At 38.0% G+C, this 14,900-nt stretch overlaps 1 protein-coding gene across 3 annotated transcripts in view; it reads right to left on the reverse strand.

Moving 5' to 3' along the window:
- Positions 1-812: 812 nt before the first annotated feature.
- The window catches only part of Ttk (TTK protein kinase), a 34,851-nt gene continuing 20,763 nt past the window's right edge, over positions 813-14,900 (reverse strand). For all 3 annotated transcript variants that reach the window (XM_070010111.1, XM_070010109.1, XM_070010110.1), the window contains exons 15-23: positions 13,691-13,780; positions 9,479-9,636; positions 9,211-9,362; positions 8,201-8,325; positions 6,349-6,426; positions 4,385-4,561; positions 3,957-4,041; positions 3,478-3,575; positions 813-1,081 (exon numbers count right to left, since the gene is read on the reverse strand). In XM_070010111.1, the coding sequence (XP_069866212.1) occupies positions 1,001-1,081; positions 3,478-3,575; positions 3,957-4,041; positions 4,385-4,561; positions 6,349-6,426; positions 8,201-8,325; positions 9,211-9,362; positions 9,479-9,636; positions 13,691-13,780 (1,044 nt within the window). In that variant the 3' untranslated portion in view covers positions 813-1,000. The remainder of the gene's footprint in view (positions 1,082-3,477; positions 3,576-3,956; positions 4,042-4,384; positions 4,562-6,348; positions 6,427-8,200; positions 8,326-9,210; positions 9,363-9,478; positions 9,637-13,690; positions 13,781-14,900) is intronic.

Here is a 14,900-nt window from a genome sequence, read left to right on the forward strand (position 1 = left end):
AAACCAAGCAGGCATTCAAAATATTCAAACCATGCCCTACACAATGTCCACCACAGAACCCAACAAGATTCTAAAAATCTTCCATGAATGCATTCATGAAACCAAGAAACACAACAAAGAATCACAGGCAGAACTGAAGGAGTCACATGAAGTCCTAAAACTATGGACTTCCTTAGTGCCACAATAGAACATCTATTTAGACAAACACTTTGGCAATTTCTTTTTAAAAGTTCTTCATATTTAATATAAAATTATACATATATATATATACATATACATATACACATATAGACTCCAAGATATGGAAACAAGAGATCTCTTTTTCTTTCTGTATTTTATTTTTTTGATGATTCTGTATTCCTTATATATGGTGTATTCATGTGTCTATCTCTGAGAGGGTAGAGAACTTGAGGAAAAAAGGTGGAAAAGTACAGCAGTAGATCTCACTGGACCCTTGTGGGTGGAGATAGGAGGGAGGGAGGGATTGGGAGTACATGAGAGAGAAGGGAAGACACTACACAAAAGGAATGCACTCATTACGTAATCACCGTTACAATAACAATGAAGTAAATTAATTAAAGTTTACTTAGTAAGGCCTAGTCCAGCTTTCTCTTCGTGCAACTTTTATTAAAAATTAGGCTAGCCTGTTAACAATATATTTGCTTTGAGAAAATAATTTTACCACTTTGAAATGTTATGGTCACTTTAGGCCACGAAGCTTTATTTACAGAGTCCTTCTGAATGTGTTGCAGTTGTGCACACATCAGTGTGAAATGCTGGCAAAGAGATTTGATTTACAGGAAAGCAGAAAAGAGGGAAATAAACAATTCTTTAATTTAATATATACAGTGCCATTAATGGCTGCTATTTTACAGTTTCCTCTTGAGGATAATCTACAGAATACTTTTTACAGTTCATAGCTCCGAGGTTCCAGAGTACCGTGGATGCACCCCACATACTTTATAGTGTTATCTGACAGGTTCTGAGTAGCTGCTCATCATTATTTTTCCCACTTTTTTTCACAAGTTTTAGATGACGAAGAATCATGACTTTCAGCACTATTATAGCGCTCGTATAAAGTCTGAAATGAAAAACACAAATCGGTTTTATAACTTTTTTTCAACGTAGTATCATATCCGTAAGGTAAAAACTGATGTATTTTAAAATCTACTAAGTTGTCTCATACAACTGAGAAATTACTTTATAAACCAGTGGAGCTAAGAATTCTCAACTTGGTCTTAAGAACTGGCTATCATAAAATGGTCCTCAGGATTTCCAAAAGAAAATATAGATATTCATAGACACACATGTAAATCTTCGAGGTCTTCTGAAGTTCCCTTACTTTTTCTTAAAGTTACTCTTAGAAAACTTCCTATATGGAAAGCATTTTCATTAAGAAACTTTGTATATTTAAACTAATAAGGAGGGTACTAAGTTATTACATACATAAATACAATTAGGTGTCAGGTGGAGTTGTCTGTTGTGTGTCTCCAGTATGGGATCCCCCTGTCCCCGCTCTGGACTCCTAAATCTGCAGAGGTTCTAGTCCTTTGATAAACTGTGTACTATTTGCACACATGCATGCACATGCACATACACACACATCCTTACATACTTTATGTCTAGATTACTAGATTGCTTTTCCTAATTAATACAATGTGAACATGATACAAATCATTTTTTTAGGAAAATAACAAGAAAACCTCTCCATGTGCAGTACACACGAGCTATTTCTGAACTGCAGCTGGTTGAATCAATGGATATAAACCCACAGTAAAATCTATGTAATTTTAAGGAACACTGAATGATAGCTGAGCCAACAGCTCATTTACAAAGATGGCTTATCTAACTTCAGTGATTCAAAGTGATCAAAATCCACCTTATTTATATTGATAAAAATATGGGAGGGAAAGGTGGCTCAGTGGTAGAGTGCTTGTCTCCCATGCATGAGTCCCTGGGTTCAATTCCTCAGCACAACATAAGCAGAAAAAGCCAGAAGTGGCGCTGTGGCGCATGTGGTAGAGTGCTAGCTTGAGCTGATGAGCTGAGGGACAGCACCCAGACCCAGAGTTCAGGCTCCCGATTGACAAAAAAAAAAGAAAATTTATATAAAATGCAAATCTAATAATGAATGTATAGTGATCTGGCTCAGAAAGGTATTCAAGCTCTTAGCACCTGTGGTTGACTATACTCTCTTAGCATTAAGAATGTTGTTAGCTCAAGCTTCCATTGTTTCAGAATGTTACAAATGAAACATATCAATTGATCAGCTGACCAATAAACTCTCACAGTGTTAACGTGTGTGTGTGTGTGTGTGTGTGTGTGTGTGTGTGTGTGTGTGTGTGTGTGTGTGTGTGTGTGTGTGTGTGTGTGTGTGTGTGTGTGTGTGTGTGTGTGTGTGTGTGTGTGTGTGTGTGTGTGTGTGTGTGTGTGTGTGTGTGTGTGTGTGTGTGTGTGTGTGTCCCCGTCCAAAATTGATGATTTAACAAGTTTTGTTTTTTGTTTTTGGTGTGTGTGTGTGTGTGCTAGTCTTAGAACTTGAACTCAGGGCCTTGGCACGGTACTTGAGCTCTTTTATGCTCAAGACTAGTGTTCTACCACTTCTGGTTTTTGCTGGATAATTGGAAATCTGAGTCTCAGGGACTTTGCTGCCTGGGCTGGCTTCAAACCACAATCCCTCAGACCTCAGTCTCTTGAGTAGCTAGGATTTACAGGCGTGAGCCACCAATAACCAGGTATTTTAACCCTAACGAGAGACTTGTGATTTGGAAAAAGTACCCATTGCTGTGTGGAGCTTTACAGAAGCCAGCATTATACCTGACAAATCCTGTTGTTTCCCTATGGTTTAATATGTATCAGTATGAAGAATGGTGTTGAGACAGAATGCTTTAAAAGATGTAATTCTGGATGAATTTAGTATAAGCTTTGACAGCAATCTTTCTTCCTCTTTCTTTCTTTTTAGGTCCAATTGTGGGACCTAAATTCTGGGCCTGGGCGCTGTCCCTCAGCTCTTCAGCTCAAGGCTAGCCCTCTACCACTTGAGCCACAACACCTGGTCCTGCTTTTTTCTTTTTGCTTATGTGGTGCTGAGGAATTGAACCCAGGGCCTCATACATGCAAGGCAAGTACGCTACCACTGAGCCACCTTCCCAGCCTCCCCTTTATTTATTTCTATTGTCTTTAACTAGCTGTACAAAAGGTTGTCAATTTATCATATCAGTTTATGAGTTCGATGCTGACAGAAATCTTTTGAATGGTCTTTGTAAGACCATGGACTCGAAACTGTGCTATACGTACAATGAGAATACAAATCAAAATGACCTGCAATTGTCAAAAAGCATCGTTAAATGTCTCAATGCGTAAATGCACATTACAATTGCTGTGATTGCTGGACCACTTTTCCTTTGGGTGACCTGTTTCTTTCAATGCCCAATTATATTGAGTGAACAAGTCGTTGTACAGAGCACACGCACTCACTTTAGCAGCTTTCAGGATGGAGTTAGGAGAATTGAGCCCAACAAGCTGACCCAGAAATTGCTTCATCTCATCAGTGCTGCCCTTCGTTACTTGGTTTCCTATAAAATAAACGAGAACATATGCAATCAACACACTGGCACGAGAAAGACAAAAATTCAGTTAAAAATAACACGTTCTGGAGGCTGAGACAGGAGGATCACAAGTTCTACTCGGCAAGCTCGATTTAAAACAAAAACAAAATCACTCACACAATATATACATTCAGTGGAACAGCACAATGACCTGCGTAGCCCTTACCTAGGCTAAGTAAAATGAAGAAAGACCATTTTATTTACTACTCGGCCTAACGGCAACTTCCTCAAGGAAGGAAGGAGGCAGGCAGGCTGCAAACAAGTAGCCAACCTAGCTTCTGGTTTTTGTTGTGACTAGCTGGTTGTTCATCTCAGTGACAAGGTGGAGCATTGTGTGGGCAGCAGTACCTGTGTGAGTTTGAATCTGGACGTAAGGATGTGCCAGGAGCTCGGCAATCGATATCCTCTGTTTAGGGTCTCTTATCAAGCAACACTATAAAAATAAAGATTGTTTTGTAAAAAGGTTTTCTCGTGTGATACCGGTATTTTTCTAGAACATATTACAGAAGTTGTATTATAGGTACCCCACTCAAACAATAAGTTTTGTTTTTTTTTAAATTTCAAGTCATTTGTGCAAAATTGCCAAGTAGTCGTTACATTTTTTAAAAACACCTTTAAATAAATAACGCTTTAAATTTCACTGCAGTCAGCAGTTCCCTTCAATAGCTGGTTGTATTTAATCCATTCATCCCATTCCAATCATTTCTACTAGTTCTTCTAAAAGAATTCTATGAAATGTGAAATATTATCTTTTGACTCTACTGTACTGTTGTTACCTTTAATACATCCTGAAGGTCTTTCTCTGGAATATCAGGAAATTCGATCTCATGATTAGGGTCGATTATGGCTTGTAATTTTACAATCTGATTAACTATATCCTGAAATGGAGTTTTCCCATAAGTCATATAGTACAAAATGCATCCTAAGGACCAAACATCACTTTTAGGGCTGATCTAAATAGGAAGAAAAAAAAAGAAAGTTGCTTTATTTTAATATAAAATATAAATGATATTTAAAAACGCAATTCCCATACAGTCATAGTTAAATCTCAATGGATGTGAAAGAAAGCACTAGACGATGCATGAAATAAAACATCTTGTTCTCATTACATGTGTTCTTGATGAAGGAAGGATACCAAGATGTGTTACAGTTTAAACCTTTGAACAAACTCATAATATTTCAAATGAAATAAAATGCTAAACTTTGTCAGCTTGTGACCATGGAAGACTGAAAAGGATAGCCAGAATTTTTTTCTGTTGTATTTTTGACTGTCTCCTTGTTATAAGCCCAGGCTGGCAACTCTCCAGCTTGAGCCTGCAAGTGCTAGGAGTACAAGCCCACACCCCCTGGCTTGGCACTGCAAACTCTGCTTTTCTCCTGAATTATGAGACTATAATAACTATAATAAATTTGTATATAAGGACACAGTATGTACAGATCTTTCTAAAGGTAGCTCAAATTGGACAACCCTAAACCTAACAACTGCAGAACTAGTTAGCAAGGCTTCTGTCCTCCCATCAGCAGCTGAGAATTACATGAGTCTGTTTATTCCTTTCTAAAACACGGGAGTAGATTCTAGAAGGGCACTGGGGGCTCTTAAGAAGTTTGGATCAACAGGATCAAGATTCAAAGCCAGTGGAGGCAGAAAAGTCTAAAAGATTTCATCTCCAAAAGTAATCAACAAAAAGCCGGGCTAGAAGCCTGGAAGAATGTAGCCAAACAAACAAACAAGCACAAAGCACCGAATTCAAACCTTGATAGCAAGAAAAAGAAAAGTACATTGTTGTGGGACAGGGGAGTCTAGCTCCATTTTATTGCACTTGCTAGCTTGTGCAAGTCCCTGAGTTCAATCCCTGGCACAGGAAAATAAAGAACATTAACATGAGCTCTAAATAACAATGAATACAGTTAATCACAGATAATAGTTTCTGGTAATAACAAGTACTCAATAAATACTATTACTAGTTTTTTCGCAAGTCAGTGCTGAGATGAAACCCCAGGTTCCAAGTATTCTAGGCAAGCACTCTATCGCTGTGCTACTAACAGCCAATATTTAGTATTCACAGCACTAAAACCACATTAGGAATAACCAAAGCAATATGGCTGCACACAGAACCTGGCAAGGCTGGACGTAGCAGGACGTCATTCGAGTTGAAGGGGTCCCTGGGTAACAGCCTGTGTGGTAGGCACTTGCTTACACTGCTGCTGCTGAGTTGCCCTTGAGAGTCTGGGATTATCTCTCATGACAAAATGGGCCCCTGATTGGGGGTGATGGAGGGTGGGGGCGGGGGAAATTGCCCAGGAAGCTCACACAAAGCTCAGAGACTGAAATAAGTCAGGGGGAAAGTAGACTGTGGCAGGCTAGGGAAATGACACGTGCAGCTATATTATGTGCAAATGTAGAATTCACAAATGAGTGTCTACAATGCAAAATACTAAGAGAGAAAACAAAAAAGACTTGAAGATTATTTTCATGTACCTAAGTCTGAGCTCATTTGTTAATATTTCCATGAATTTCAGAATTAAAAAAGAGATCTGTGGTTCCTTTTTCTTTTATTGGTAGGGCACACAGTGAAGGATCACAGTACCAAAGTAACAGTATTAAAGAATGAAAACATGTGAAACTGAACCCGTGACAACCTGCTTAAGAAGGCAACATCTCCCATGTCTGTACAATTTCAGAATATAAGGCTGAGAAGGCTACTGATGCCAGGTAAATTGGAAATAAAATTTATAATACCTTTGACGTGGATTTCCCCTCTCTTGAGGAAGACATGTTCTTGATTGCTTCTGGCGGCATGTAGTTAATGGTGCCAACCTATTTGCCAAGTCCCAAAAAACACAAACCAATGAAAATATGTCAATCTGCCTCAAATTGTTATAACATAAATAAATGCTCGATTTTTTTTGAACCTGGAGAATGACAGATTCAAGTGATATACTTGAAAAATTCAAGTAACTGCCAACAAAGTTAAGATATATATATCATATATGATCAAATTATAACTCCAACAAATTAAAACAACAAATTTAAAAACTGACTCGGAAGCTGGGCGCTGGTGGCTCACACCTATAATCATAGCGTCTCAGGAGGCTGAGATCTGAGGATTGTGGTTCAAAGCCAGACCAGGCAGGAAAGTCCATGAGACTCTTTAATTAACCACCAGAAAACCGGAAGTGGTGCTGTGGCTCAAGAGGTAGAGTGCTAGCCTTAAGCTGAAGAGCTCAGGGACAGCGCCCAAGTCCAGAGTTCAAGTCCCACGACTGACAAAAACAAACAAACAAAACTGACTCTTTACAGAATGTTTTGACTTTTCTATAATCGTATTAGGTAATTAGTAATAAATATCTGCTTTAAAAACTACCCAGGCTAAAATTTTACTATTAGTGGAAATCAACTTTGAGGGACTTCATTGTCTGAACAGAGTCAACATGTTTCATCCCTTTAATAAACAAATTAATATAAGCAAACAAAGAGCAATAGAAAAAGACCCAACTTTGTCTTCTGAGACTATTGGATCCCATGTGAACTGCTATGGGATGAGCACAGAGATCACACAGGAGTTTACAACATGCATTACACGGTGCTTCTTTTAAAATAAATGGTTCTGCTTCCAATAAATAGCACCTGTGCTTTAGTCTTGCTGAAGAAGTTATCTTCAAGCTGATTTACAACTCAATGCTTAGCCATACTTTTTTTTTCTTTTGTGTGCAGGTCCTGGGGGACTGTGCCTAGGATTTTTTGCTCAAGGCTAGTGCTCTATCACTTGAGCCACAGCTCTACTTCTGGCTTGGTGAGTAAATGGAGAGAAGATCTTCACAGACTTTCCTGCTGGGCTGGCTTCAAACCAAGATCATCAAATCTCAGCCTGCCAAGTAGCTAGGATTATAAATGTGAGACACTGGCACCCAGCTTGGTCCTATTTTTTATATAAAGCATAATGATCATTCAATAGAATTGATTTAAAGGCATGCTGTCCATCTATTCCTCTTCCTAAAGTCTATATTTACTCCAAGAATGGACACTTTATATTAGCTCCAAGGAAGATTATATTTTTTTAGCTAACCTGGTTATCATTTCCTTAGTTCTTATGAGGCAAGTTCATTACATTTGCTACTGCTGCCAAGTACAATATTTATTAAGGCATTTACACTCTGAAGACTCTCTTAAATTCTTTTTACAATTTGAAGGACAGGAAGAACTTTGCTTCTCTCAAAGCAGAGAAAGTTTCACTTCACACACAATGGAAACACATGTACATTACAATCCCCTTTTGTTGTGATCAGAAAAAAGAGCTAAATTTCAGGTCAATTTTAGAACATAACACAAACGATTTCCAAAGCAGGTCTTACTGCTTCTCTACCTAAGCAATGGCAAATCACTCAAAATTGCTTCATATATTTCTATCTAATCTTACCTTTCTTTTCTAAATCATACTGTCCATGATTTTCAATCTATTCATGGTTACAGTATCTATTCTTATCAAAAAGATTTCAAATGCTTTGCAAAATGACACAGTTAAGAATACTGACTAGCAAAATTATACTTAACTAAACTCTACTTTGTGGTATCAAACCACCAAATGTCTTACCTGAGAATCCTTAACAATGCTTGTTGCGTCTGGTTGCATTTGGTTTGCAATCCCAAAATCAATTAGCTTTAGCATTCCATCAACTATCAGAAAGTTAGCTGGCTTCAGATCACTATGAACAATGCCTTTAAAATAAACCCTCTATGTTAGATAATGTAAAATATTCTACACACAAAAGAAATTCACAATATACAGTTCAAGTCAACCAATTAAATATTCATTTATTATACAATCCATACTTTTGTAGCCCTTGCAGTCACCATTTGAAGTTTGTTGCTAATAATGAATTATTTCACCCTCAAGTGATATTAAGTAAGTACCATTATTATCCCCATTTTAAGGTAATGTTCAAGGTCACAAGGCCCAAGTGACAATGTCACAAGTTGAAGCCAGGCAGTTTGGCTGTAATCTATCATTACACACTGTGGTTCACTGCCCAACAGACAACACTGTAAATTACACTGCATCAGATGGTAATAAGCTTTTAATTTACAGGAAAAGAGACAGAGCAAGGGATATGTAAATTACCCAGGTTAAGAGTTTTGTTTTGGTAAGGTAAAGGCATAGAAAACTTCTTACAAGTATAAGGAAAAAATGTAAGGAAAAGCCAGAAGTTAACAGTAAAAAAATAAAATCTACCCTCACATAGGGCACAAGACACAGAATTATTGAGAGAATGAGGGAAATAAACACCTCCTATTTTTATGAGTCGTGAACCCTAACGTCTCAGATCTACTCCAAATATTTTAGAGATAAGGATCACAGATTATATTAATACAGAAAGACACAATTTACATTAGAGATGTAGAAATTTGAGTTCTCATATTATATCCTTTAGGATATAATTATATCCTTTAGAGTTTTAATAGCTGGCTTTGTTCCTTATATTTTCTTTAAAAAGCCTTCCAAGAAGTTAGTTCATCTAGTTAAAGATACCAGCAGTAAGATTATAGGTACCCTTCACTGAGATGACACTATTAACGCATATGTAACTTTACATATTTGAATACCATGCTGATGGATCGTGTGCACTGCTTCCAACATATTTTTCCAGTAACTCTTGCGTTCCCATGGATTAATGGATTTTTTCTTTTTCAGCCAACTGTTCAGGTCGATATTTCCACATTCCATTACCATGTAAATGTATTGGTCAGTAATTTCACTGTAATTAAAACCAAATAAAAGCAACAAAATCATAAGTGGCTCCATTATATTAAGGTTTACTCAATACTTATCTGAAATATTATAGGAAAAAAAAATTAAACAAAAAATGCTTACTAATCGAAAAGTCGGATGATCTTATCACTGTGCTGTTGCAGCTTATTCAAATAAGCTATTTCATTCCGGTAACTGTGAATAGTTTGGTTTTCTGCATCTTCTAAGCTCACATATTTTATAGCATATATCTGTTTCTTCTCATTCAGTACCTGAAATACCTATACAGGAAAACAATTTAGCATACATCGTTTACATATTATCACCAGGCTTCTTAGATTAATTTTATAATCTAGCATTCTGAAACACTGAGACTACATTGAGTGAAGAAAAAAAAATTGTGATATGAGAATAATAGCCCATTTCCCACCATCTTCAACAATGGACATTCAATAACTCAAAGGTTTTTGATATCAAGACAGAAGAAAAGCAATTTATTATCCCTTCCAAGGAGGGGGTAACAATGCTTGATAGGAAATGTACTCATTTCCTTACTCATGTAACTGTAATCTCTCTGTACAGCATCTTCACAATCAAATAAAAGTGTTGTTTGTTTTTTTTAAAAAGCAATTTAAATTTGCCATGTCCATAAATCTCTTGGTTAACCAGGTAAATTAATATAAAGAAAACTGTCAAATTGGTTAAGGCTGTGATAAATAGGTAATTCACTGTGCCTATGGTGTTGCTCCATTGTGTCTGGAGGTGCAGAGAAAAAAAGTGCATATACCAAACGTAAGCTGTGTATTCAGCTGTGTGTTCAAAGTGGACAAGAAAAAGATCCCAAGTGTATGGTCAGGAGTTCTAACATCAAAACAAAATGCACTGGTTATAATGAATTCTCTGTCTAAGTAATACTGACACAATGGAAAACATTTTATAAAGAAGAAAACATGGAAAATTGCCACAGTAAAAACATGGAAGGGGGGGTGATGCTTCAAGACTTCAATAATACAAATACAAAATGCCAATGTACACTGAAAAAATTACATTCATTTAACCCCTTTGTGTGTTAAAGTTTAAAGCCTTTGACTACACAGCAGATACTCAGAAGGAAGAGAAAGAGTCTAAGTGTACCATGTGTATATGGGGCTTGTGGGCTAAAGCCACACAAACCCCTAAGATCTGCCTCTAACTTTACATCCTAATGACAAAACTCCAAGTCAACGCACTCGTTTTACTTAGATACACAGCAAACTAGGAGACAAGACATGAAACATGACCGAGTAAGAGGCAGCAGAAAATGAAAACAAAGCAGATAATTTTAAAAACAGCAGCACAAAGCCATTTTGCACAGGGTAAAGTCTCAAAACTCTTTTTTGGGGGTCCGGTCCTAGGGCCTGAACTCTGGGCCTGGATGCTGTCCCTCAGCTCAAGGCTAGCACTCTACCACTTGAGCCACAGTGCCACTTCCGGCTTTTTTTTCTGCTTATGTGGTGCTGAGGAATCGAACCCAGGGCCTCATGCATGCAAGGCAAACACTCTAACCACTGAGCCACCTTCCCAGCCCAAGTCTCAAAACTCTTAATGAACACAGAGCGCCATGGCTGGGGTCCTGAAACCAGTCATCTACCCAATATGTATTCTCTATTTATTTCAGTATGAGGTGCTATGACATACCTTGTACTGTAATGAATGATAGAATGTAAAGATTACAGAAAAGACTGCATTCTCTCTTACACACACACACACACACACACACACACACGCACGCACGCACGCACGCACGCACGCACGCACACGGGAAATGTTTGCATCTGAATTCCAGGTCCGCCCCATCAGAGATCTAAGTTGGTCCAGTTCACCAATCTCTCAAAAGTAAAATTCTTGCTGGGCACTGGTAGCTAACACCTGTAATCCTAGGTACACATGAGATCTGATGACCGCAGTGCAAAATCAACCCAAGCAAGAAAGTTTGTGAGAATCTTATCTCCAATCTATCCCCAGAAAACCAGAAGTGGCACTGTGGCTCAAAATGGTAGAGTAAGAGCTCAGAGATAGTGCCAAAAATAAAATAAAATAATATTCTTAGTACCTACTACATAGAGTAGGAAGGTTGACTGAGGGCTGGGATATGTGTGGTATTCTACAGCATGTCCAGAGTATAGCAAAGTTTGTTAATCTCATTAAAAAACAATCAGACTCGAAAATTTTTAAATGTTGGAAGTTGTCAAGTATCTCAGAAAAAAAAATCGCAATATATTACATCTATACAAGATCCAAAAAGCAAAGGAAAAAATTTTAAATTGACTTTGTATGTATGCATTTCTCCCCTGGTGTCCCTAACACTGGAGAATTCTTGTAATAGAGTAATGTTTAAGAACTAGACTGGTTAAGGCTTACTTCTGTTTTGCAGAGGCCCAGGGTCAAGGGTTTGAGTTTTATTGTTTTTCTCTCCTTTTGTTTGGGAGGTGGCTCTCCCTAAGCTACCCGTCTAGCTTTGGACCCCTAGGCTCCAGCAGTCCTTCAACCCAGGCTACCAAGAACCTGGGATTATTTTGTTCTAAAAACCATTTTAGGTACCAGGGCTAACATCAATGAGGAAATCAACATCAGTATCTCCATGGAGTTCACATTTAAGTGCAAAGGGGCATACATAAATAAGTTAGAGAAAAAGCCGAGGGGGCTGGAGAATATTTCAGTTGGAGAGGTGGGAGTCACGGTTTCAAAGTGTTGTCAAGGGGAGTCCTGACTAAGATCCTGAGCAAAGACAGGAGCATGCCAGAGGAACAGCACTGTGGTAAAACAGACCAGGGGCGGAGGACTGAGTCAGGAAGAATTGTTAATCAGAAGGCCCCCGTAATAAACCAAGGGAAAAGATGAGAGCAGCTTTAGTCAAAGTTAGACTACTAGTGAAAAAAACAGATTTGGGAGATACTGAGCTAGAACAAATAAGACTTTGCTGATGGGTTGGTTGCATACATGAGAATAAGAGTAGTCCCTGGTTTGGGGCCTGGCAATTAGAAAACTGGAATTGCCATTTACTGAAGTGGGGAAAATTATGGAGGAAGAGCTGTTTATGTATTATATACAGTGTTTCAAATGCCTGGCAACCAAGATAAAATGATAAACAACCAACTAACACATGTTAAGTTCAAATTTAAAAGGAAAGTCTGAACTGGAAATGTATGTACATAGTGTTTAAAACTAGAAGATTGGAATACAATACTAGTGAGTCTGGATAGAGAATGAAAGATCACAAGTTGAGTGCTGGGACATTACACAACTGGGATCAGAAATGTAAGAAAGACTGAAAACAAGTTATCATATTGGGAGAATAAAAACAAAAGACAGTAGGAAAGAAAAAAAGTTTCAACACAGATGAATAAAAAAACCAAACTACTAATAAAAACCATAATTAAGCTAGGTGCTGCTGGTGGCTCACACCTGTAATCCTAGCTACTTAGGAGGCTGGAATCTAATGAGCTCGGTTTGAAGCCAGCCCTGGTAGGAAAGTTCATGAGACTCTTATCTCCAGTTAACCACTAAAATGTAAGAAGTGGAGCTGTGGCTCAAGTGAGGAGTGTCAGTCTTGAGCAAAAAGGCTCAGGGACAAGCACCCACGCCTTGCACCTGTTCAAGCCCCAGGACCAGCATACACACACAAAATGCATAATTAACTGTACCAAATACTCATTAATCTAAAATTCAAGGCTAAGAACTAGATTTCAAAAAAATATTGAGGTTTGTAATCTTGATTATAGAAAGCACAAGTGTGACTGCAAGATTTAACAATAGTTAAGTACTCCCTGGATCAATATTGCTTAAGGTCCTTTTTTCCGTAGAGAATCATATACATTTAGAACTCAGAGCCTGGAAAGGTAGCGTCAGTGGTAGAGCATTTGCTTGGTATATTCAGGCCTTGGGTTAGATCTCAAGCACAGAAAACAAAAAAAATCCTCAGGTGAATTTAGGAATAGTCTAGTATCAAAAACTCATCTGGTTCCTAAAACACTTTGAAAATTAAACAAACAAACTCAAACAAAATCCAGTAGTGAAAATCCTTGCTGAATAAGCACTATCAGTCAGTCATAAAGAACTCACATCAGGTTCTGACTGGCTTGTATAAAGATTCTTTCATGATGATACCTAAGGGTCACCTGGTAAATGCTCCAGAGAAGAGATCAGAAGTGGGGGGGAAGGGGCAGGGAGATGAAGCAGCTCTCATGGCACAAGGGCAGCACAGGAGCCTAAAAGCTAGGAACCATCACAGCTAAAAAGACAAAGAGCAAAGTTAAAAATAGTTTTATTCATTTCTTAAATGTTTAAGATACTTACCTTACTAGAACCTCCACTGCCTATCTGTTTTAATATGGCATACACTTTTCCTTTAACCGAAATGCATTCATTTGTTGAGGATCCTGAAAACTAAATAGTTACAATACATGAATAAAGATGCAAAGAACACACATAAGACACTAGCCTGGTATAATGGAATGTTCCCAGTTTGAAAACTACTCTAAATCTTCACAATTCCTTACTCCCACCTCCTGGGTATCAGGCAGGATTTGGACCTCTTTCCTTTTTCTATTTCTCCCTTACTTTATCCTGTCTTGCTAAAGAAATCCCAGCCCAACTTAAAAGAGAAATTATCTTAAATCTTAAGTGATGAGATACATTCTATTTTTAAAGGGGGAACTTGTACTTCCAATGAAAGAACAACAAGGCACATGCCTATAATCCTGACAGTAAGGAGGCTGAGACAGGTGAATTGAGGATTTGAGGCTAGTCTGGACCACATAGCCACCATGAGACTGTTCTCAATAAACAGCCAGGAATACAAAAATAATCGAAACAAGTGTTAAGAGATGACTACATGAACTTCTGTGATCTCTCCTTTAACTGGTTTTTCTTCTTATTGTCCAAAACCAAAAAAATAGCACTTCAATATTAAACACACAATTCCTAAGCTCTTGTTTTTCATCTTTTCCATCCTTTTTCCTTGTATCTCTTTCCTTAAGCAGAAACCAATTTCACTTTTTTTCTCATTATCATGATACTGTACCATAAGCAATGTGCATGATATCAGGAGCTCAAGAGTTATCAGATAAAGGCAAATTTTAGCATTGTATCCCCCCCCCCTTTGTGCTGAGTGATGTTTAGAAGTTGCTTAACTTCTCTGAACTTTAGTATCGTTCCCAGTCGACTTTCAACTGATGTACTATCATGAGAGCCCTTCATCCCTTCCTTAAGCTGCTCATCTGTGTACTTTCAGGTCCTGGAAGCAGATGGTATACTGAGAAGACCTGTGCTAACAGCTGAAGCTAAGAGGAAGGCTATCAGATCAAGAGGTAAAGAGCTTGTCTAGCATGCCAGAGAACAAGGTTCAATCCCCAGTACCAAAAGAAGAAAAAAAGGAAACAGCTTTGGACCAGCCAATTAGACCGAATCCATTTGGCAGAATTTCTCTCCTATAATCCTCAATTGAAATACAAGGAGATAAAGAGTCTAATTTGTTTACTATCTAGGATTAAGAGATACTTGGTGG

Source organism: Dipodomys merriami, unplaced genomic scaffold (genome assembly GCF_024711535.1).
Source record: "Dipodomys merriami isolate MVZ:Mamm:240054 unplaced genomic scaffold, mDipMer1.0.p SCAF_8, whole genome shotgun sequence".
NCBI classification, from domain to species: Eukaryota; Metazoa; Chordata; class Mammalia; order Rodentia; family Heteromyidae; genus Dipodomys; species Dipodomys merriami.